At 35.7% G+C, this 24,791-nt stretch overlaps 3 protein-coding genes and 1 long non-coding RNA gene across 4 annotated transcripts in view; 2 read left to right on the forward strand and 2 right to left on the reverse strand.

Annotated features, from left to right (window-relative positions):
• Positions 1-624: 624 nt before the first annotated feature.
• On the reverse strand, positions 625-1,170 carry LOC117793491 (migration and invasion enhancer 1). Its single transcript, XM_034633812.1, has 2 exons — positions 1,030-1,170; positions 625-966 (listed from the first exon to the last, which is right to left on the reverse strand). The coding sequence occupies exons 1-2, from the start codon at positions 1,053-1,055 to the stop codon at positions 705-707; spliced, it is 288 nt and encodes a 95-aa protein (XP_034489703.1). The 5' UTR covers positions 1,056-1,170; the 3' UTR covers positions 625-704.
• Positions 1,171-1,338: 168 nt separating this feature from the next.
• On the reverse strand, positions 1,339-3,769 carry LOC117793490 (activating signal cointegrator 1). Its single transcript, XM_034633810.1, has 5 exons — positions 3,613-3,769; positions 2,445-3,545; positions 1,902-2,023; positions 1,647-1,841; positions 1,339-1,583 (listed from the first exon to the last, which is right to left on the reverse strand). Exons 1-5 carry the CDS (start codon positions 3,678-3,680, stop codon positions 1,513-1,515), a joined length of 1,557 nt encoding a protein of 518 aa, XP_034489701.1. The 5' UTR covers positions 3,681-3,769; the 3' UTR covers positions 1,339-1,512.
• Positions 3,770-4,432: 663 nt separating this feature from the next.
• Positions 4,433-5,882, forward strand: LOC117785957. Its single transcript, XR_004617532.1, has 2 exons — positions 4,433-4,579; positions 5,821-5,882. It is a non-coding gene; the product is annotated as an uncharacterized LOC117785957 (long non-coding RNA).
• Positions 5,883-5,973: 91 nt separating this feature from the next.
• LOC117785843 (mannosyl-oligosaccharide alpha-1,2-mannosidase IA) overlaps positions 5,974-24,791 on the forward strand; it is a 70,913-nt gene continuing 52,095 nt past the window's right edge. Inside the window, exon 1 of the mRNA XM_034624107.1 lies at positions 5,974-6,834. Within this exon, the coding sequence (XP_034479998.1) occupies positions 6,211-6,834 (624 nt within the window). The 5' untranslated portion in view covers positions 5,974-6,210. The remainder of the gene's footprint in view (positions 6,835-24,791) is intronic.

The raw sequence follows: 24,791 nt of genomic DNA on the forward strand, positions 1-24,791 counted from the left end.
ATTTAGCCAAAAATACATTTATTTTATTTAATTTCCACGTTTATCACACATATTTCTTAATGTAAAAGAAAAATCAGACTCGTTAGGTTTAGAAAATTTACAGTTAATCAACTAAAACATTTCGACTAATTAAAAAATTCGCAACATTATTGTACAAAAAAACATGTAATTTTCAGTGACTTTTGAATTGAATCTTTGAATCGAAATGTGAACATCTAAAATAAAGAATCTAGTTGTCAATCAATAATACATCGAGTTAAAAATAGCGAGTTTTACCAAATAACATTTTTGTTTTGTAAGTGTCATGGGTCAAAGTATGGAACTAAGTTGAGTTTCACAGTTTTGATGCAGAATCAAAATGCTGGGCAAATAAAATTTAAATTCGATAAGGAAATCGGTTAGGATTTGACAAAGTTATGACAGCTTGAAATGTTTAAAAAAGTGTTCAGGGAAAAAATAAACAATGATGAAAAGTGGAGAGTAAAAATAGAAATCAAGGAAATTTGTTAAGACTTGACAAAGTTAATAAGCAAGATCCATTAGGCTTCAAATATATATTTTTCAAAATAAAAAACATTAGATTATTTTTTTCGTCAAAACATTTGACATACTATACATTTCTTAGTTTTATTTGTAATTGTTAAAAAAATTACTTGACATACTGTACATAAATTTGGTTGATTAGGTCAGCTTTGCTCTTCCGTTCACATAATGCTGCAATCCTTGATGGGAGCCTCCTTTACGGGTTGCAGGGATTCACCACGCTGTGCCCGCTGCACTTGGGTGAGCACGCTCTCATGCTGTGGAAAGGCCAGGCAGGAGAGCTTTGAGTGCACCAACTGGTCGTCAATCTTCACCTCAAACGATCCTCGGCGTCCCTGGTGACAGGACACCTGCACATCCGGCGCCGCGTCCACCAGAAACTGACGCAGCAGGTGACACTGCAGGGCGAAATTGCAGACGCCGCTGTGGGTTAATGCAGGTAATTAATCGTCTCTGCTATGGTAAAAAAAATGCTGTACTATTTACCAGTATTCTACGTCCACATTGACCATTGCATAAACAATAACAAAATCGTTTAGTAAGGGTACTCCCTCAACTTTATCGTAGTTTATAACAAATGTATTTTCATATATATTGCAATACCGTCAAATTTTATATGCAAATATACTATAACAATTAAGAAAAATAATATTTAAAACGAAATTGTAAAATGTTGATAAATTATTTAATTTTCAGGCGCAGCCAACTTAGCGTAGAACATAAATTGAGACAAGCTGCCAGATAGCTAAATTTAAGACATTTAAATCCAACCGCCAAAACATTTCCAATTAGACGTTAGTGCTGCCAGACATTTTATACAAAATTTGAATTTTGATTACACATATCGATAATTAACTGCGACGCAACGCAGCCGAGGAATGCGATATTTTAACAGATTTCAAATTTGAAAATGTTTTTACAAAACTAATCAATTAGAATGTGATAATCTTAAGTTTCAACAAATCAATCTCAGCCTTTGTTGACACGTGAACGCAACAGCGTCTTGCAAGCGGCATTGTGTGTCTTTAGTGGCAATTCATCTGCAAGGAAATCAGCAATATATGTAAGTATATGAATAATTGGTCATAAAATCAAATATTTACATATCTTGTGCTCGCCATGAACTGGCAGCAGCAGTGGTAACTGCTCCGGTTTGGTGCACACAAACACGTAGGGACTGTCGGATTCGCCCTGTGGATAAAGATCGCGGTATTCCTCTTGGGGCAGACAATTGTCCACGTGGACACAGCCCAACAGACTGCTAGTCGGATAATGTGTTGGGAATTCTATATTATCATCTGCAAGACGCAATTAGTAAAGAGAAGAAAACGGTGCTTTTGTTTCGATTGGAAACTCACCATTGTAGAGTGTTCGATAGAACTGCTCCATGTGGGCAATGTCGTCGGCATGTGGTTCCTTTGAAGTCGAGGCAATCCACAGACGTCCGCGATGATCACTGTACCACACACGACCCTCATGCCTATAAAATATTCATATCATTAAAATTATTATAAATATAATTTCAATTTATTTATTTTATTATTATTGTAATATATTTTCTATTATATATGAATAATGAATAATATGAATGAAATAAAAAAAATAACATAATTGTTATTATTTGATTATAAATACCAAAAATAAGTGGATTTGGTTCAGTTCAGATTTTAGCTGTTGCCTAGTGTAATTTATCTTATGCCTGGATTATATTTTGTTTGTCTAAAATTAATTAATTATAATTGTCTGATTTAAAATTATTATCTAAGTACAATTGTAAAGCCCAAATAATTTGTCTTTTGCATGAATAATACTTTTAGATGTGTTGTGTTTGTCTTTAATAATACATTTATAATTATTAAAAATTTTATTGGAATATTTAGGATTTCAAATCTTGTACTTACTTTTTAATGCCAGCCACAAGCAAGGATGCCCAGGGTTGATGCATGGAGAGGCATTGGCGCATGTCCTGCATTTCCAGGAGCTCCTTGTCCTGCACTCGATTGTAGACACGCTCGAGACCATCGTGCATGGGTTGTGCCGGCCATTGCTTCTGCTCCTTGTCCGGCTTGAAGACCGGCGGCTTGGCGACATCCAGATTGGGCGCCAGGCCCATTGCCGAGTGACCGATGAGGGAAGTGCCCAGAGTGCCGGAGCCAGCAGATGCCGCCTTGCTGACTGCGGCCAGTTGGCGGATCACCTGCTGCTCGTACTCCTTGCTGATCTGAGACTCATCCGGCAGCTCTCGGCCGGCAAAATCCACCTTGATCTTGCGCTTGAGGCGACTGCCGTGCTTTAGATCGTGCATCTCACTCTTAAGCTGCTCGTACTTTTCGCGCTCGGCATCTGTTAACCAGACGGAGTTCTCCTGGAAGTAATCCAGCTCATCATCGATGACCGTTGTGCGCTTCTCGCTGTTCTTGTCGTACTCCAGCAGACGATCTCGTTGAGCCAGTGCCTCCTTTAAGCAGGCGGATTCTTTCTTTTGGTTAACCTTTCCAGTTGCCGGCTGCTGTGATTGCTTCTTGCCCTTGCCAGTCGTCTGGGCTTTAGTGCTTGATGCGGCCTTGGCCAGCTGCAGCTCCTCCTCAGGCGTGTACACTGGCTCCTGGCAGTACAGGCACGGACCACTCCCCTCCTGCTCACACACAATTCTACCGCAACCGAGACAATTGTTGATCAACTTGTGCTCGGCCGCCTGACAGTCGCAGCTGCGTCGTCCCTTCAGCAGCACAGTGTCACCCAACACTTTGCCATCCTTGGCATACATGTTCACATATTTGACCGGCTTCTTGGCAGCTCCTCCTCCTCCTCCTGCTCCTACATTGGATTTCTGGGCGGGCTGCGGTGGCGTTTTGCTCTTGGCATTGCTCCGTTTCTGTTTGCCACTGAGAAGCATGCGACGACAGTTGATTAAAAACATGCGATGCTCCTCATTATCCTTGCTCAAAAGATTGCCAAAGTAATTGTCAAATTCATAGTCATCTCTTATGGCCAAAATTGTGCTGGCAATATGAAATGTAAATTTGTTAGATATGCAATGTAATTAAAATAATGCTAAGGCACACCCACGACATCATTTGATCTGTGACCACACAGTCCAGACACTTGGATAATGTATCACCCAACCACTTTTCCATCTCCTCAATTCGTATTAAACAATTTTATGAAATAACGTCAGCTCAAAAAAAATAAATGAAAACAGCTGGCCCAACTTGTTAATCGATACACCGATATGCACAAGGAACACACCGATAAGCACAAGCTATCGCAAGTCATGTGTGAGAAAACATTGAACAAATAAAGTGCTGCCGTATCTAATTAATATTATTAGTTTGGCTGCACTGAAATAAGCTTATATTTAAATGTATAATTAACTTAATTTTAATGTTTATTAATTTTTAGCTTCCTTGTGAATGCAACAGATTTAAACATACTAGTTTTAGTTATTTAAAATAATGACCATTGTCCAGCAGAGCAAACAGTGCTGTTGGGTAACGTATGTGAAGTTTCAAAAACACATTCGATCAACAGTCGCAATGAAGAGGCTTTGATTCACTGTTGCCTACGTTTTAGAGGAAAAGTGAGCTTTTCTGCCTGGAGAGCAGCTAAATTTTTTTTGCGTGAACTTTTGAATATATATTTATAATAGCCAGATTTTCGACTAATGGCAATTTTAAAATTTGACTAGCAATCGAACTTTGAATATAGCCGGATTTGGCTATAAAATAGCTAAGCTGGCAGCATTGTGCAAGACGGATGCATTAAAAAAATCAGTGCTGGAAAGCGCCTAAGCAGGCCATCGGGCTATACAGAGTCTGGCAACGCTATGACAACAAAAATATGCGAATTGCAAGTAAAACAAAATACAATAAATATTCGTTCACAATGAAAGCAATGGAAACATTTTAAACGCTCTACCGCTCCCGTTCGTTATGTTGCTGCTCCGACTGTGATCTTACGTATAATAAATTAAATACCGTGCGAGTGTGCGTTCAATTGTAATTGGAGACGGAGACGCGCTGTGTTTATTTAATTGGTGTGTGTTCAATTTGTTGTAAATAACATAACACTAAGAGCGGGAGGCTTCTAACCAAATGTGTAGCAAAACTTTTTTATTTTCGTACTGCTGTCCAAATAGAAAGTGGAACCTGCCGACAGACAGCAACAATAACTACAACAACAATAAGACCAAGCAGCGACGAAAGTCATTGGCAAAAAATCAAAGCAGACGTCAACGGCGACTGCGGCAGAGACAGTGACAGAGGCGGGGACGCCTCTGTAATGACAGTTACAGCAGCGTCAGCAGAGCAGCGGCAGAGCAGTAGCAGCAGCAGCCACCCTCATTCGCAATCACAGCCGCACAGCTGTATCATTGTGTCTCCTACACACACGCCCCGTTGCTTAGGGAAACTGTCCATCTCTAGACAGAGTTACCAAGTTTGTACGACAGCTTAAGTCGGTTTTGAATGACATAGAATTGAGTAATATTGTTAATACTTGTAAACACTTTTATTAAAAGCGCTTTAACGCAAAAAGTGATTTATCTAAAAATTTACTTTTTAATAACGTCCTTATTTTTTCAAGTCGATTAAAATTCGATTTTATTTCAAGATGAGTTGATTTAAATACTGTCAAATAATAATAAAAGACAGTAAAACAGGAAAATGCAAAGTTTTTAACGGTAATAAAGATACTTTAGCTGAAAATTAATAAAGTAATCAAGACAGTGAAGATTTCCGGATAGAGGGGATGTTTAATAAAGATAGATCTTTTCGGAAAAGGCTAATTGGGAGCACTGTATGGAACACAATAAGATTTTAGTTAAATGACAGCTTTATTTAAAAAATAAAGGTTTTTATAGTCAAATCGATTCAGGTTTAGCTGCCGCATAAACGTGGTTAGTAGTGCCACTTTGGCGCTAGCTTTCTGTATCAACTGGAGCCGCTATTGTTTTTGGTTGCTGATTGCAAATTGCGTGTGTCGCTCTAAATGTTAGTCAGTCTGTCTTTCTGTCCGTTTGTCTGCTAACCTGTCTCTTTTTCTTTGTCTCTTTACAACTCATTCAATCTCTCGCTCGCTTTTACTCTCTCTTTTTCTCTCTCTGTTGGTGCTTCTCCGCCACGCTGCGGCCGCTGCTGTCGTTGACGCTGACGCCCGGTTGATGTTGACGTCGCCGCTGCCGTCGCAGTGTGTAAAAGACGGCGGTGCGTTTAAATTTGACACGCTGCTCGATTTGTGCTTGTTATTAACTCTGATTTGTTTTCTTTCCGTTTTTAGTAGTTTCGTGTCTTCGCTTACGTGTTTATAAATTGCCAAAAATAGCCAAGTAATAATACAAATAAATATAAAAGAAAACAACAACAACAACAACAATAAACAATGAAATGCCTGCAGCTGGTGCATTAAAATAAAAACAAAAACTTTTAAATTGCATGCGCCTGCGTCAGTGTCTGTGTGAGTGTGAGTGTTTTTGTTTGTGTGCATGCGTGTGTGTTTGTGTGTGTGTTTGACGCCGGCATAACGTCAGTTTGCTGAAACAGCTGAGGCGCAGCAGCGAGCAGCGGAATCGTCCCCCACGCCCATTTACAGTTACACTTGTAACAGCAGCAGCAACAACAACAACAACAAATACCACATCTTAAATTACACAGCAACAAGAAAGCAATCATGTATCGTATTGGTCCAATTGGACGCAAATCCAACTTCCATTCGCGCGAGAAATGTCTGATTGGACTCGTGCTTGTGACTTTGTGCTTCCTTTGCTTTGGCGGCATTTTCCTGCTGCCCGATAATTTTGGCAGTGAGCGTGTGCTACGCGTCTACAAGCACTTCCAGAAGGCCGGTCCCGAAATCTTTATACCCGCACCCCCCCTGGCCGCCCATGCGCCCCGTGATGAGGATCCCCATTTCATGGGCGATCGACAGCGGCTACAGCAAAAGATCATTGCCGAACTGGGCGATATACTTGAAGAGCCACAGGCCGGAGCTGTCGGAGCAGCCGGATCAAATGCCGCTGCTGCCGCTGCCGATGCGGATGCGGATGCAGATGCCCAGGCACCGGCTCCGGTGCCGGCGGCTCAGCAGGAGCAGCCGGTGCAACAGGAGACGGCGGGGGATGGGGCGGCAGGTCATCGGGTTTCGGTTGCGGGACTGGCTGATGATACCACTCACAATCAAAATAACAATCCGTCCAATTCCGGACAACTACTGAAACTGCCCATGGGAATGGCCAAGGAGTCAGCGGATCATGCGGACTCCAGCATGGAGGAGAAGCGCCAGAAAGTGAAAGAGGTGAGTTTTATATTTAAAACAGGGATTAAAACTGTTATTGAAACGGAAACCTTTAACCGTATCCGGTATTAGTCCATTGAGATTGGTAACCGTATCTGAAATTATTCAATTTGAAATACCCGATTAGTAAACGATTTATGTATAACCGTTAGTTTCGGCTCTATTAAACATTAAATTCAAAATAAGTTTTTCAAGAGACATTTTTTTTTTTTTGATTAGTTCAGGATTTTAGAATTTTGCATCAAAAGTACATTTCTTAAAAAATGCCCCTTACAATCATTTCGGGTCGATATTGTTTAGGTGTAATCATCGTTTTTCAAACTTATTTTGATTACAAATTTTAATATTGATCTTTGTAAATGAAACCCATTTTAATTTCCCCAAAAACAAAGCCTTAACTTGGTTTTAAAAATATATCTATATTTTATTTTATTGTTGTTGCTTATATGTAGTTATAATATACATAATGTACAATTTTGAATAGTTTTTTTTTTTTGTTTTCTTTGTAAAAACCATTACTTGACATGCTGTTTAATCCAATTCTCTCTCTCTCGCTCACGCTGGGTTTAGCCCTTTAGCAACGCTGATTAGCTTCAAGATTCAATGTGTCAAATTACGCCGATTTCTCTTTCGCTCTAACGCGATCTTCGCCTTACGAAATATGCATGTATGTGTGCTCGTGTTGTTCTATCGCCAACTTATGTCTCTTCCTCTTCTTCATCTGTGTGCACTTCCGCGCCAGCAGTCAAGTATTTGGCGACAGCGGCGCGACGTCGACAGTGACGTTGACGTTGACGTTGACGAATGCTCTGACGCTGACAACTCGTTGACTCGTTGCGAATTTTTTGTTCTTCTTGCTCTTCTTTCTCTTTACCTTCTCTCTGGCTCATCTGCTGCGTGGGCAGCTATTGCGTTCGGTGTGTGTTGGCATATTTGACATTGCCGACGACATCAGATGCTCATCTGCACGAAGTCAGCCGAAACAATGATTACAGCACACGACAACAAGAAATCCAAAGAGAGCGAGAGTGAGAGCGAAATTTCAAATGCACATTTGCAAATGCAATCAAAAGCAATCATAATGATCGCAAATATGTACATTCGTAATGAATGACCTCATTAACATAGTCGTAAATGTACTCTCCTTTTTTGTTCCTATCTACTGCAAAAAATCAAGAGCAATTGAACAACCCAGCAATTAAAGCGTGGCTGATAAAAATAATTGATTTGTGGTGTTTACTCTACATATGGTCCTATTAATGTACACATGTATTTATCATGCAGCTTTAAAGTATTTTATGTACTCGCAAAATGTGCAACATGTGTCTAAATGTTTTTATAGGGCGGTAAGACATTTAACTTCAAAGAAACCTATTTACAAAAATCTTAATTTATCTAAAATGTAAGCGGCAAAATTTTTTACAATTTTTTTTCGTATTTAATTACAGATATGGTTCATAGAATAATTAAAAAAAATATAAAATGTAAGATCCTTTGGGTTTAAATATTTTTGAAAAAAAAACTACTTTTTTTTTGTGAGATAACAGTTACTTGACAAACTGTATGTGTGTCGTAACCTTCTAAGTAAATATTTATTACATTCATATGTGGTAAAGTGTTTTTTATTGATACTTGGAATTAATACTATCAATAATGTTTGTTTATTAGCTTCGGGAAAAATATTTACTTGCAAATAACTTGATAGATCTAATATCTATAATAAACCTTTTATTGAATCATTTTTTACAATATTAGGGTGATTAACTTATGTTGTGTTATATAGAAGGCAAAAACAACATTTCCAGTTTGGTTTGAATAGTTGAGTTTTATTGCTCCCCATTGTGGTGTCCCCCATTTAGTTACTTCCCGTTGCACAAACATCTAGACTCTAGAGCTATAGGGAAGGGGCAACATCTTTAGACAAGATCAGTTTCCTTTTTCCGCTTATACATTTCTCCAGATGGTGTTTTTTTTCCCCAATTGTTTGTTATTTGTCAAGTCGCCATAGTACAATTATTTTGATGTGCTTTCACTTTGTTAGTCATATTTTTTATTTGACCTTTTGCTATTTTCATAGTATTTTATTTCTGTTATGTATTCTACTGACCCAGAATTCTACTAGGCGCTAAACGATATTAAGTAAGCAAGAAAAAAGAAAAAAAAGTCTTAATAACTAAGTATAAACAGAACAACAATAATAATAGCAAGAACCGCAAAGATCGAGAACAAAGCAACAAAACATAAATGAGTTGACGTTGACGCTGACGTTGCTGCTGGCGTCGAAGTTCATTGTTTTGGTTCAGAAGAGTTTGCTTTATAGCTCGCAGCTTTAATAGAAACTGAAAATGTTGTCGTGATATTTTTCAAAGATTCTAATTAAAAGAGCTTTTGTTTGTCTTTTCATATACATACATAGATCGCGATGCGAAACTTTCGACACAGAAAAACACGTAATTGAAACACCTGCTGTGTCTCCGTTTGTCTATCTATGATTTTCTACACAATAAGATATTTCAACAGTCGATTTGTTTCAGTTTCGCTTTCTTATAAACGTGGTGCGAACAATGCCATTAAATGGCCTTGCTCTAGGCAATTCTTCATGTCGCGTATGAAGTTTGCCTGTCGCATAGTGGGCGAAGTCCCAAATCGAACTATCAACAAAAATTAACATGATATTTAACCAAGTCATTTATCTTTTTAATTACATCCTAAAATGTTTTGCTTAATTACACGATGATTGATTACAACCAGAAACAGACATCTAAAATTTCTTAGAAACGCCGCAATTTGTCCCACTGTGAGATGAAAGAGCTTTATTTGCATGGGTCAACTCATTTCCTATTTTCAGATTGAAGTTGCTTGGTTGCGGGCTTTACACGTCACAGTTTTCAAGATACATGTGTGTAAGTGGCAATAGAAAACTCTTAATTGGTTTAATTTATCGCTAACAACTCTCCGCTCTAACTCTATTTAAATGCCAAATGTGAACGAGCTGACGATACCCGTAAACCAGTTTTACTCTCCACATTTAAATAACAATCTGAAAGTGTTCTGTATGCAATTGAATAACAATTTAATTTAAAACATCTCATTACTAGCGTTTCTATGAATATGTGAAATAACAGATATACGTAATAAATACTCTTATATAAATATGTATATTAACTTATTACCCAAGTGGGTACTGTAGGTTTCAGATTAGGCTTAACTTAGACTCAATGTGTGTACACACAATAACAATAGACAGACAGCTGCGAAAAATAAAATAGCACCACTTGCTTATGCAATGTAGTCACATTTGTAAGTTTCAGAAAATTATCAATACGTTTTAATACATAAGTAGAAAGCCTTACTCTGATGAGTAAATAAAATAGAGTCATAGTTAATCTAACGTTTTTAACATATTTTAGGAAATTAGCAAAAAATCAAAAAAATTAACGAAAAATAATAGCACCACTTTTCCAATGTTCGTAAACAAATTCATTACTGAGCGACAAAATTACATTGTAGTACATTGAATACATCCTCAGTCCCGTTATTTTGAAACACCGCTTGCAGCCTTGGGTTTTACAAAGAAAGTCAAAGTGGTGCTATTATTTTTTTTCGTAATTATTTAACTCTTTTTCCTTATAAAATTTAAATGTATATATTGATAACCATTCTAAAAGGAAACTTAAAACATTTTTTAATAGATTAAATATACAAAACAATATGTTAAACAAAATTTTATTTGCAAAAATTGCAGTGCAAACTATGTTTTTTTAATCTGAAAATCTAATCTATTACTTTTTTTTTACCAACTGCATGTATATAATAGTATTATATGAATTAGTAGATACAGTTTAACAAGAAATAGATTTCCATAGTAGTAAAAATTAATACAATATATAATATTCAAATATAAGATAAGGTATAAATTTATCTAAAGGGCTGACTACATATGTATGAAATAACTAAACAATAGATATATCTAAAATAATATGCTAGCTGTCTTTGTAAGTTTACCATATAATTTCGCTGGACTGAATAATACTATTTCAACAATTAAGATACATATACACATTTCCACAGCTACAATATTTAAGATACATGGAATTGCATTTACAAAAATAATATCTATAGTTGAACATGCAACGTTGACAAAAATAACACAAGCAACAAAAAATATTATGAAATAACAAAATGAAAATTAAATTAAAATTACTGGACTACAATATACATACATACATATATGTATGTCACCAATAAAGCGAATCAGATACGTGTCGTAAAAAAAAAACTTAAGAACAAAGTGCATTTTCTGTTGTTTTAACCTTTTGTTGGTTTTAGCTGTTTCAAAAGCGAAATAAGGTTGAACTTTTCTTAGTTTTATTCTTATGCATTTCTTATTTAATTTAATGTGCTTTAATATCCAGTCTTCATAAGACAAATTTTTATTATACTTGTACTTTTCAAGAGGGTATTATGTACAAAACGTTGAATTCACTTCAGACCCCATAAAGTGTAATCATTCTAAATGATATTTGCAAGCTTTTGTAATTAAGTCTAAAATTTATATTTATTGCTTTGTCAAGGTTAAACAAATAGCAAAAATTTTGCAATTTTTGTAAAATATTTTCTTTTCCATATGATTTATATCGTTTAACAACGTAATTTTGCAGACTGAGTCAACAATTTCATATCCAGGAAATGACTATGGGGCGATGTCTCTCTTGCAAGCATATAATTTGCACATTCATTGATTAAAAGCTGTGCAAACAATCAATTATTATGAAATTTATGTACAAACAATGCGATAAATGATTTCGGCGACGTGTCGAAATTAAAATACTCTTGCACAACTGCTAAGAAAGTTGTTTTGAATGATATTCTGAAATATTGGAATTAAGAAAACATTTTATTAAATTATTTCTGTACATTTATTTTGTTCTTTATATATATTGATTTATAGCTATAGCTATAAAATTGATTTTGTAATTAATTTCTCGTTTCTATTCATCTGGTTAAGATATCCAGGAAACTACATACGAAGTTTGGCGTCTCTAGCTCTTATAGTCTCTGAGATCTATGTGACTCGATTGTTTTTACTGAACAGGAACTATATAAATCTAATATACCCCTATTAGTTTTAACTACAGATTTTAAAAATGGCAAAATATCTTTCTCTCTTTTTCAATAGGCTCAAGTGTACTTAACGAGCCATTTATATATGCATTAAAACCAAATTGTATTCGAATTATAGCGTGTAGCTATTTCGATTAGTAGATAGACCAGCGAGCAGTATTATCATTCGTCCATGACTGACCATTTAAATTTTGATGAACATTTACAGGCCAAGTTAAGCATATCAATTTTGTGACTGCTCATAAAAATTGGTACTCTTTATATGTTTGTTATAAAGGGCGACTCTGGTACATTTTATATTTTCAGTCTTCAGTTGTATTTTTTAGACCCCGTACTTAAAAAAAGTGCAGGGGTCTGTTAAGTTTGTTTTAAGGAATATGTGCGTAACAGGCAGAAGCAGGCTTGGCAGACCCTATAAAGTATATGTATTCTTGATCAGCATCAATAGCCGAGTCGATATGGCAATGTCCGTCTGTCCGTCCGTCTGTATGAACATCTAGATCTCAGAGACTATAAGAGCTAGGGACACCAAACTTGGTATGTAGATTCCTCTATATTGCAGGCAGATCAGGCTTGTTTCTTTTTTCGATCGGACCAATATATCATATGGCGCCCATAAGAAGAATCGGTCGAAAATCAAGTTTTAGTATGGAAAACTTTTTTGTTTTATGAGATATCATAACCAAACTTATAGAATATGCATTTAGGTTAGTCTTATACATGCTTACCAAAGTTTGTTCAAATCGGACCACTATATTATATTGCTGTCATAGGACCGATCGGGGGAAAATTAAGTCTTAGTATGAAAATCTTTTTGTTTTATGAGGAGATATCGTAAGCAAAGTGACAGAATATGCTTTTAAGTTTGTTTTATACATCCTCACCAGTTCAAGTCGTTTTACTATATCATATAGCTGCTATTGAAACAAGTAGTCGAAAATGTAATACAGCGCTATTTTTGAATTTTGAGCAGTTTTAGCTTTTTTCATAGTAAGTACGGGGTCTCCGACAGTCGAGAATGCTCGACTGTAGCTCCGTCCAACTAGTTTTTCGGTGAGTTTTTCGCATTGGATTAAACCATGACTTAATTTTGGCCAGATTTTGTATTCATATAGAAATCAGGGGAGAGAAACGTTTTTCACTTTCATTTCGGGGCTTTTCATTTGTTAATTTAGTCATTGCGTACATTTGCACATACACACCCACAACACACATTTGGTATCTATGAAAAGTTCTGTCCCTTTTTTGACTGTTGGCGACATTTAATTGGCCAAGTGTGCGGGCTTGGCTTTCACAAATAGCACACAACAATTTCGTGTGTTGTTCGTGCTATGCATACAGATAAATACCAACAAATGAAAAAAAAAAAATAGAAACAACAATAACAGCAACAAAAGTGCCGTACAGTGTAGCGATGTGTGTCAATAACCAACGGCAACAGAAGCAACATCATCGAAGCACTTACCACAAACAATTGCATTGTATGTATGTACATATGATTGTACTGATGTTCATATTGAGAGAGTCTGTTGAGGAAGTTGAGGTATTCTTTGTTGGGTTAGTTAGCTCAACCCCAATAGGTATCCAAAATAGATTTCGAGACAACAACATTTAAATAACAACTAAAATACCATAGTTTAAATAGTTTTTGATTTTCTACAGCCTTAACTATAGGCATATATTGCAAATTGCATAGCTATAGCTAGAATAATCTATTAGTTTCTATAATTAAGTAAACAATTTTGACTCAGCTAATTTTCTGGATCTTACTCTTGGGATTCATATACCAAATTTACGAGGTCTTCTTTTAGTCTCTGATTTCTACACTGATAAAAAAGTCCAATGTCGAAATTTAAGAATATTTGTCTTTAATAGAAATATTTATATTTAAGATGTTTTAGTTCTCGACACAGTTTTTTTTTAGACAAAAGGATTCAAAATTAAGATTTTGTCTAAAAACTAAGAATTTTCATCAGAATCAGATTTTTAAACAGTGTAAAGTTAAATTGGCAGATCAGTCTGTAGAAATTTACATGCGTCTGTATCAGTATCAAATATAAGTACCAAATTGGCTGGTATTAACGTATAATCTCCAAGTTAAATGGGTAGGTCTGCCTTTACAAATCAACATACCGAGTTTAATTACTCGTCTACGAGTTTCTATAGTCAAATTGTTTGTTCTGCATTTTGAAAACCCTATACAAAGTTCTAAGATTGAAGATTAAGAAAAGAGTTGTTCTTTGATTTGTCGGTTTTCTGAGTTCTATCTTTCATTTAAATATATCAGAATTCTAAACATATGGAATGCAAGTTATAATAGTCATTTTGAGTTCATCGATTGAATTTGCTTTAACAGTTGGCACTCAATGGGAATTTGTCTATTGGCAAGGTCAAAGCATACTAATTAATATTGCAAATAACCCCATGTGGTCTCTGAACCATGGATATTATCCCACGCCATTTGTCACTTGCCACTTTGACCTTTGGCCCGCCTCAGCTAATTTTCGCACACATGCAATCGCTGAAGTCGCTGGCGCACAACTTTTTACCTAGATCCTGACCCCAAAGACGATTTGTGGCCAACTCTTTCAGTTCCCCTCTCACACTATTGGCTAACGACGTAAAAGAGCGACTTCAACCGTTCAGAAGAACCATGTGAGGGCAACTGAAGAAGCTGCCGCATTGATGAGAATGTTTGCTTTTGTTCCATTGCCAAGTTGTTCCATTGTAAAGTACGCAAAATGAAAGCTGCAGTCGAAAGCTCGCTGCGGTAGCTTTTATAAGTCCACATTTTTGGCGCCAAAAACCCGCGCGCTGCCAACTGAAATTGATGGTTTGGGGAAAGCTCAACTCAACTTAGAAAGAGTCCATTAGATATGTGATAACATCGAAATCTTATTTTTTAATTTTCATAATGGTATAATAATAAACTATTGAATAATAATCTATTGATTTTAACAAGACTTGTTCTCTATATATATTTTTATATCAATCGCAATATTTTCTTTTTTTTTTGCTTTTTTTCCGCTTTGAGTTGCTTTTAAAATGTTGTTCGAAATTTAAATATTTTCAATTGTTTTATGTAGCTGTTTACTACTTATATCAGGTGACTAAACTAAATATTAATTCATTCTTAACTTTAAGGATGGTTTGAAGAAAAGCTTAATATTTACATATACTTATTATTTAATATCTATTGCTCTTTCTAAGTTTTCTGAATGGTTTGGCAAAGTGTTACACAATTTAAGCAGTTATTTAATTTTTTTGTGCATTTGTTCACTTTACTTACAACTTATCTTTAACTTATTGACAATAGCATACACTTTAATTTTTGTTATATTTAGCTTGAAATAAATAGTTAATTTTAAATAGAATATAACATATACCAGTTAGATTTTTTAACATTAAACAACATATGTGAAAGGTTTCATCAAAGGTTACATACTTTTTTATGTTTTATAATTTAAATAAATTGTTCATTATATTATGATTGTTTACATGATTTATGATTAATTTATTTATACCACTTTTATATTTCTACGCATTCAATTCGAGTCAGAATATTTTGTGGAGCGAGATATAAAATGAGTTGTCAAAGAGTATATTCGGTTCGTTGTGAACTCGCTGCTTGCTTCCCATTCGGTAGAAGAACTCGTTGCGACTCGCCTCTCGACTTGATTCGTTGACACGAATGGCACTTCGCGTTGGGTTCGTGCGGCACTCGGTTGACGCTGTTAGGCGTCCAGTGTTTGCCCCAACGGCGCCGTTTGTCCGCCTGGCCGGTCTGTCTGTCGGTCGGTCGGTCCGTCTGTCTGCTTCGCTGGCTTCTTGTGTTGATATTTTGCTCTGGCGCGTTCAATGTCTCGTCTGCGCTGGTAGCGTTAACTCCACGCAACATTCGCACGCGCGTTTCGGTGTCAATTGGGGCAATTTTTGAGCCACTTCGTCAACGTTATTATCGTTGTCGTAGTCGCAGTCGCAGTCGCAGTCGTTGTTGTTTTCGTTTTGCGTTGTTGTCATTATTGTCGGTGGTTGTGCCGTGTTCAAGGCCACCTGCAACAGCAGCAGCAGCAGCAGCTTCCTGCAGCAAACAGCATTAAAACAGTACCAAGAATCAGGAAACTCTGTTGTTATCACGTTCTATGTTGACCCCTTTCCTGAACCCGCCGAACGAGCCCCCATCGACAACGTCTCGTCGCTCAACCGGCCAAAAGCGCGTTAATAAACAATAAACAATGCACTGAAAAGCATTGAGACCAGCCCCAACGGCTACCACGGCTGGCAACACGGGCTCCATTGTTTGCTGGTATTAATTGTGGCTAACACTGCAATCTGCAGACTGCAGACTGCAGTTTGTTAGCGGAAACGGAAGTGCAATGTGTTGATGACGCCATTTTGGACAGTCTTCTGTTTGTTTCTGCTTTTTTTTTATCGTGCCAATTATTTTCAGTGTTGAGAGAAAATGACAAAGCAACCAGTGAAAGAAAGAGTTGAAATTGTTGACTTTTACAGTCTATTCTGAATATATTGAACAACTTAATTCAGACAGTCGTAAACCTCTAAATTTTCCTAAGAAAATTTTTAAAGCAACGTGAATCAAAGTACAACAAATAAATACACAAAGATGTCAACATTGATATAATGAACAGACCTTGCAAAAATATGTTCTTTCTATCCAGGCTCAACTCTGTTATGATTTATGTTTAGATTTATGTAATCAATCATTATACCCTTGCAGAGGGCATTATAATTTTATCATTAAGTGTCTAATGTCTTCAAAGATATGCTCATTAAAATATATATTCTAGATCAGGTGCCACTTTAATTCGATAAAACGAATTACCTTTTTCCAGATATTCCTTGACCAGATTTGACTAAAATATATGATAGATGCCATTAAAACGATCGTGAATCAACCTTTAGTATGAAAAACTTTTTTATTTCTTTAAATATCTTGACCAATCTTACAGGCTCTGTGTATGATATTGTCTTATACATCGTCTCTTGGTTCGTTTCCTAGTATATAAATTTTTATGTGAAATTTTGTTTCCATTATCGAAAATGTTGTTATGTTAAAAAATGGACAGGCAACAAGTGTACATTTCTTTTAAATGGAATAATAATTGAGCATAAGCTTTATAGTCAACACAGATATTACGAGTATTTTATATTAAAAGTTTATAAAAAATGTTATGCAATTGTCAACTCGTCTAGTTACTTTCTATGACTATCAAGTCCATCCATAATCATTTTCTTAATCAGTTGTTTAGTCTTCACATTATATTTAATTTTTGAAATTTGACTATGGGGGAATTTTAAGTTATAGAAACTTCAGTTTTATTCACTGCAACAATTTTACCACAATTTCCTTTAATTTCTAAAACCCTTAACCAAGGCAAACATCTAAGCTTCACTTCAGCATTCAAATTCAAATTCCCAGAAGCATTGCAAACAGAAAAAAAGAAGCAAAATAATAAAACAAAAAAAAAAATAATATAAAACATATATAAATAAAAAAAATAATGTCTAAAAGAAGCCATAGAACATTTTTTAAATTACGCTTACAAACGGGTATATATATATATATTTACATATATGCCACACTTCCCTCCCCCTCGGGACGCAGCCCGAGCTATCAACTAAATTCAAATTCGCGCACAGCAGGCAAAAAATCCACACGAATTTTGTTTCAAAAAAGTAAAAAAAAAAAATAAACAAAAAATGTATGTATAAAAAATGTTGAAAATTGCACATAAAAATCTCTGCCATAGACAACTCTTATATTTGCCACTGTGTGATGTGTGTGTGATGAGTGTGTGTGTGTGTATTTGGATGATGTGATGTGGGGTTACATTTGACGAAACAAAAACACATTGACAGTGCATACACACACATTGAGATCGTGTAAAGGCCATAAAAATGTAATGCATAATGCGTCATTTTTCACATGAGCAACATAATAACTAGACTGGAGGGATGTTGTTGCATGCAACAGAAGCTCAAGTAAATGCAAATGCTACAACTGATACTGAAACTAAAACTAAAAGTAATACTATAGATTGTAAAGCCAATGACAAAACCGAAGCAAAGCTAAAGTTGAAAATGTGAAACAAACAGCCTTACGGCCTCATCATATACGCATCCTTTGCCGCATCCTGTTGAGCCTAGACAAAAGCGTATCATGTCTGCCAATCCAGTATCCTTCTGACGCCCTCCGGCCACGCCCACAATGCCACAATCTGTATCTGTGTGTGTAATTTTATATGACTACCTCGCGCATAGAGGCGCGTGTGTGTTTACAGGCAACTCGAGTGCACTTAAGCGCGCTGGAAGTAAGCCAGGCTAAGCCGATGGCGGGACGATGATGTACTTGTTGTTGTTGTTGTTGTCGTTTGCCCAGGCCAGGACACACATCCACTTGATGGTGGCATGCAACAAATGCATGCCTCGTCTGTTCAGTGTCTCTACGTGCGCTATCAGCAACAACATCAAGACCAAGACCAAAACCAACACCAACACCAACATGAGCAACAGCAGCAATTACGAGGGTTGTTATGCCACTTTTTGATCGCTATCGATAACACTGATCGCATTGATAACGATAAGCTTGATTACATTTAGCAGGCAAACTACCAAAATGAGTAACAGCAGTACTATATTTAAAATTTCATTGATTCATTGAATAATTTCAAACGCATTGTTATCAACTTTTTTCTTCATATGCAAACTATAGATTGTCATTAAGCTAGTTTTATAATGCACAGAAGAATAGATTTCATTTAAATACAGTTACATATGTATGTATAAGTATCTTTCTTCTCGATAGTGTTCATAATCGACATATTGCTCATTTACTGCAAGATTGTTTAAAACACATTTAAAGTTATCAACAAAGCACCATGAACTCTATTGACTCTCACATAAAAAGTTTTCAATAAATGATTTTGACAATTTTACACAACATAGAACAGCACTTAAAAGATATTTTTACATTTCACTCTGAAAAAAAAATCTGTATCATCTGAGCCCTTCAAATATTTTGATTTTATTTGCCTGTTCAAATGCTAAGACATTGTCATTTGATTCTTGAATAGTCTTAATTATTTATATCCTAAATGCATGCTTAAAAAAATACAAAAATACAAAATTCCGCAATTTGAATTATTGAATAATTTATATTTTTTCTATGTGCAATTATTTCCTTACGGTCAAGCTCAGGCTTTATTTTAACAAAGTCAAGCAGTTTGTTAGCAGTTTTGTTGTAAACATTCTATTTATTTATTTACTTTTTTTTTAGTTTCTTTGCTCAAACAGAAGTTTTTAAATAGGTGAAAAGTTTTGGTTTGTTTTTGAAATTATAAATTAATGTTGCAAATTGGTTTCGCAACAACTTTGTGAGCAACCCATTTATGTATATGCATGTTACTGAAACTGCTGTTATCTGCCAGCCGTTGACCTGCTCCTAAATCTAAAATAAAATCCTAAAATAAAGGAAAGAGGGGGGACAGGATGAATCGCTGTTGGCTACTTGTTCAGCACTCGGGACTCCGTTTGACACGTCTGATTTGATGTCAAGACCAATTTACATTTATCGTTGTTACTGTTGTTGTTGTTACTGTTGTTGTTGTCATTGTTGCTGCTGTTGTGCGGTTTTGGTTTGACTTTCTTCGGTTTTTGTGTGGTTTACTTTACAAGCCTTTTGCATTTTATTGACTTTTGGTTTTGTGGCATCACAGAACGAAATTGCCAATGCCTATGTCGCTGTTTCTGTTTCTACAACCGCTTTTGCTTCTGTTGCCTGTGTGACTGCGACTTTGGCCACGTTATTAATAATTCATTGCGCTTTCCACGCCTTCTTTACGCCTGGTCATAATTCTTGTGGCTCCGCCTCAAAGTATGCAATGAAAACGAGCAACAACAAAAGAAACACCAGCAAACAGTAAGATGAAATGAAAAAACAAAAAAAAAAAAAGGAAATATAAAAAAAGGATCGAAAGAAACGAAACTCGACAATTTATCAGCACACGATGCCAGGCTCGTACTATATGAATTTTCGAATACCCTGGACTCATAAAATAGCCGAAAAGCATATTAATCATATAATGCTATTATAATAATGTCTAGCAAATGTTCTGTTCATTAAGCTTTCTTTTAGTTTTAATACGCTGCAAATAATTGACTGAAGAGAAATTAGGGACATAGGCTAAAACTTCCTAGGGTATCTTGTTGTCTAGCACCCTCAGCTGACACACCCTTATTTATTATTATTTTACCTGCTCTGCGGTTTTTTTTTTTGTTTTGTAGCAGCATGAAAAACTTTTTCCGCAACTTCTGTTTGTGTACGTGTGTGTTTGTTTGTATGTATTTCCGCTTTGGCAATTTTGTTGCTTTTGCTGTTTGCCATGCATTTTGTCTACTTGTTTTTTTGTAGTCTTAGTTTGACTGCATCTGCCACTGCAACAAACAACAAATTGTAAAAATAATTTGCTGACTTTTTGGCCAGTTCATTCGTTGCTTTCAGTTTTATATTTGCCCTTTTTTTTTTTTTTTGGTCAATATATTAATATATATAGTATACATATAGACATATGTATCTGGATGCAGTTTAACTGTCAAGTTGAATTTTATTACGTTTTCGGCTTCAGCATGCCTTTGTCACCATTTAACGGAATTGATGGCCATCTGACAGATGCACAGAATCCATTTTACTAAAATCATTAAATTTTCGATTTGGCATAGCGACAATTAAAATCAATGTCCATCAAACGTTTTTATGTAGATAGTTTATTCTAATCTCGGGTTTTTAAAATTCTTTTCATATTCCTCAGTCGCAGCATTTATCTACCAGAGATTTAACTTAAAACCATCTCATCCCTCTTAAGCAGATCTGGGTTTTTCTCAGAAATTTCTAAGCCAGCTGTCACTTTCCCAGTTTAATCCTTAGCATCAAATCTGATTGTCATTCTGACGATTGCATCAACAATTCTAAAACTACATTAAAAAAAACTTTTGCATTTCAGTCGCTTCTGTTTCACAATTAGATCAGCCTTTATCTGTCAAATAATTCATGGAATTTATTGGTAATTGTAGCTTTTCATTTAGAGGTTAGGTAATTAGTTCATATTTTATTCATACCTATTTAACAGATTTATCTATTCATATGCGCTTGTCATTGACAAATTTATCGTTAGCGAATATTCCGTGTGCTTATCACATGACTGTTTCTGTTTTACATGGCTTTTAATCAAAAGCAATTCATACGAGTATCTCTACAATTTATGTGGCTATAGATAACAACAATATCCAGTCCAAACTGTAGTACAGCATGGCAAATAAAATTTTCTTTTGTTTCTCAGCTGCAAACGTATATTTTTTCTCGTTAAATCATATTTCTAGGACATAATCCTTTCTTCAAGTTGCAAGTTAGCCTTATTATCTAACAAAATATGAGACACGCTGTTATTTAAGCATACAAGCTTCTGAGAAATCACGTACTTGTGATTTCATGCTAATGTTTTACATGATTTTGTTTGGAGAAATGCTTTACATGATGCTTTCTCTGTACAATTTTGCATTGCAGATGCCAATTTCTTCCTCTTCCTCTTCCTTTTCCCTGTATTTGGCAGCACATGTACAAAAGTTCACACGCATACACTCGCACATGCACAGTGTGACAAATAGACGACGTACAGTGGCTCGATTAACTTAAATTGCTAATAAAAATCGGAAAATTTTTGACCATAAAATATAATTTTCTCAATACATTGAAAAGTTTTTTTTTTGAAACAAAAAGATTGATCAATAAATGTATAAAATATACATCAAGAAGTTCTTAAAATTAAAGGTTGAAAAGTAAACAGTTAATATTGCTTGTTTTTTTTTCTTAATGATTTTAGTTTTGAAAAGCGGCAGTAAAAAAAATTATGTGGCAATTCACAGTCATTACCTTGCTATTACTTATAAAATGTTTATTTTCTTTTTCTGTTTTATTATACCCGTTACTTAAAAAATAAGTTAGAGGGTATATTGTGTTCGTTAGAATGCATATAACAGGGAGGAAAAGGTATCTCCGACCCCAATCTTGATCAGCATCAACAGCCGAGTCGTTATGGCCATGTGTGTCTGTCCGTCTGTCTGTCCGTCTGTCTGTCTGTCCGTCCATGTAAGCGCCTAGATCTCAGAGATCTCACTATAAGAGAAAGATATACCAAATTTGACGCAGGTTAAATTTGTTTTAAATTTTTCCGCACCGGCAAATTGCGAAAAGCCACCACACCCACAGTTTTTAAGATAATACAGTTCTTATGGTAATTAACGTTATCTATTAATATTATCTATAATATCACTTAACCGCAGCAAGATCGGACAAGTAAAACGGGAGTAATATCTAACCAATGTTATCAATAAAGTTCTTATTTCAATACAATCATATAAAAGTATGCAGTAGTTCTTATTAGGTAGTAATTTCTTTATAGTACTTTATATTGAAAAAAGTAACGGGTATCCTATGGTCGGGATCTTGACTATAGCCTTTCGCACTTGTTTTTTTTTTCAATTATTTGATCTTTGACAAGCTTCAAAGTTGTATTTTAAATAGAAACCCGTCTGCAATTCTTAAGTTAAATTAAATGTTAATTGACCAACGTAAAATTGGCCTTTTACCACTGTGCGATGCTGAAAAGTATGCCAAGCTATTTGTAAGATGAAAATGTATGCTTGCTTTTGTTATTGTTGGTTTTGCAGGCACCTGTTTCCAGGAAGTGAAACTGAAATGCAAATGTGACACTTGAAGGGGTTTGGGAAGGCTGGGAGGCTGCTGAATAACTGAGTGCCTGAGTAAGATGCCAGTGAGATGGAGAGTCATGTGTCAGACATGTCTGGCAGTTTGCCATCCAGCAACAGAGCACAGTCGAAGATTTAAGTCGACGACTTTATCTGCCGACGCCACTTGCTGTGCGTCTCAACATTTTAAAATTTTTCATTTTTTTTTATTATTTTCAATTTCAATTTTGTGCTTTTTTTTTTGTGCGAACTGTCACCAGTTGCAGTCAACGCAGTCAGGCAATGCATTCGTTGGCCTTGACAGTGACTAATTAAAGGTTACTTTGCCAACCAATTTTGTATCTCTTTTATTCGTATCGATTTCGCGTTGACAAATTTGACCTTTGGCCAAGGCAATTGGCGTTTGGATTAAAACCAAAATAACGTGTTTGCTTTATACTCAACTGCTCATAGAACAGTAGAGCGACACAGCTGGAGACAGGATGAAGGACATAATACGAATAGACTGGACATTGGCCATGCACAAAACTGACTTGCGTGTTGTCTTTGTCTGTGTGTTGTTGTTCTCATTGTTCGTGTTGTTGTTGTTGTTGTTGTTGTTATTGCTACTTGCTGTGCTGCTGTGGTGCAGTTTTAATAATTCAAAGTGCTGCAATAGACTGCTGCGTGTTAGCTAACAGCTGCATGTCCTTTTCTTTTAGTCCATGTCCTTTTGTTTAGCATTTACATCCAACCGCATTGCATGTGCACATATTACGTATACGCAATTTATTGCAACGCACCCAGCGGAAGAGCAAAAAAAAAAAAATAAAAAAAATTAAAATAAAAATTTAACTACACGTAAGAACAGTTGTCAACTTAAGTATTTAACAATTCACTTCAGATGTGACAAACGTAATTGCCATAAATGCATTTCTCAAATATTCTTTGTTTCCTAAAAAACATATGTATATTGATTTGGAATAGTCTTGTTGTGACTGCTGATTTATGATTATGCATATTGTTTTTAGAAATTTTTGTTGACAAGTAACCATCATTAGTTTTTGAATCATCTACACAGTTAAAGTTCTTAATACTTGAACATTTACTATTTAGAAAAAAAATAAATGAAAGCCAAACTACATATAGGAAAATTCTCACGACTGTGAACGCGACATTTCCGTGAAAATTTTCATAGGTGTTTTCTTGATCAGCTGCACGTGAAGTCTTGCAGTGGCGCCATCTAGCGTGCGTAGATTCAATCTCTATTGATCTATCTATCTATTGATGTGATGCATTAGTTGCAACAATAACGGGATAAGCCGACTAGAAAAAAATGGACAAAAAATTCGAGCATAAGAATAATAGTTTTTCATCAAAATTTGGAATTTAAATATATTTCTGATTCGAAAACTGTTTATAATAAAATTTGTCAATAGATAGGAAATGTTTGATAATTCTACCGGCTAAAGTAGTTTTAAAAGGACAGATCTATCCAAATTAAGCCTGAATCTGTAACACTTATACTATTTACAGGTACATGGTATCTCCGAGTCGAGCACTCTCGTCTGCAGCTCGCATAATGATTTTAAATCCAATTTTGCTTGCCACATGACTTAATTCCATGGTCCATTTTATTCTGGTCGTTTTATATTTTATTTTTAGCCGTAAAATACCAGACCAATGGCAAAAGTTGCGGAGCGAAAAAAAAGAGCAAGAGAGAGAAGGAGAATGCAACGTCGCCCCTTTTAGTTACGCCCATGTAAATTGGTCCTGCATCATCAAGGACCAACAAGAGCTGCTCGCTCATCTTTTCCATTTTGTCTTTCTCTTACGCTTTTATCCCAAGCTCGTTTCTTCGTTTTCTGCCATTTTCTCTCTTGACGCTCTGCACTGCAGTTTCTGCTGCTGCTGCTGCCTGAACGCATTATTTTGCCATTTGCATTGGCCGTGGCAATCCATTCCCTTTTTGGCCACGTTTGTAAATATGCTGTAGCTGCTGCTGCATCGGCTCGTTTTTGGGCTTTGCTTTGGGTATTCCACTCTCGAGCTGCTTTAGCAGATGTTTCCAT

Source organism: Drosophila innubila, chromosome X (assembly GCF_004354385.1).
Source record: "Drosophila innubila isolate TH190305 chromosome X, UK_Dinn_1.0, whole genome shotgun sequence".
Classification (NCBI taxonomy): Eukaryota; Metazoa; Arthropoda; class Insecta; order Diptera; family Drosophilidae; genus Drosophila; species Drosophila innubila.

Excerpts from the sequence above, each read along its gene's own strand:
- LOC117793491 (XM_034633812.1), bottom strand. The coding sequence starts at position 1,055 with ATGGTCAATGTGGACGTAGAATACTG. Across the intron at positions 967-1,029 it reads AATGTGGACGTAGAATACTG|CGGCGTCTGCAATTTCGCCC; the intron begins GTAAATAGTACA and ends ATTAACCCACAG.
- LOC117793490 (XM_034633810.1), bottom strand. The coding sequence starts at position 3,680 with ATGGAAAAGTGGTTGGGTGATACATTATCCAAGTGTCTGGACTGTGTG. Across the intron at positions 2,024-2,444 it reads CTTGTGGCTGGCATTAAAAA|GCATGAGGGTCGTGTGTGGT; the intron begins GTAAGTACAAGA and ends AATATTTTATAG. Across the intron at positions 1,842-1,901 it reads CTATCGAACACTCTACAATG|ATGATAATATAGAATTCCCA; the intron begins GTGAGTTTCCAA and ends TGCGTCTTGCAG.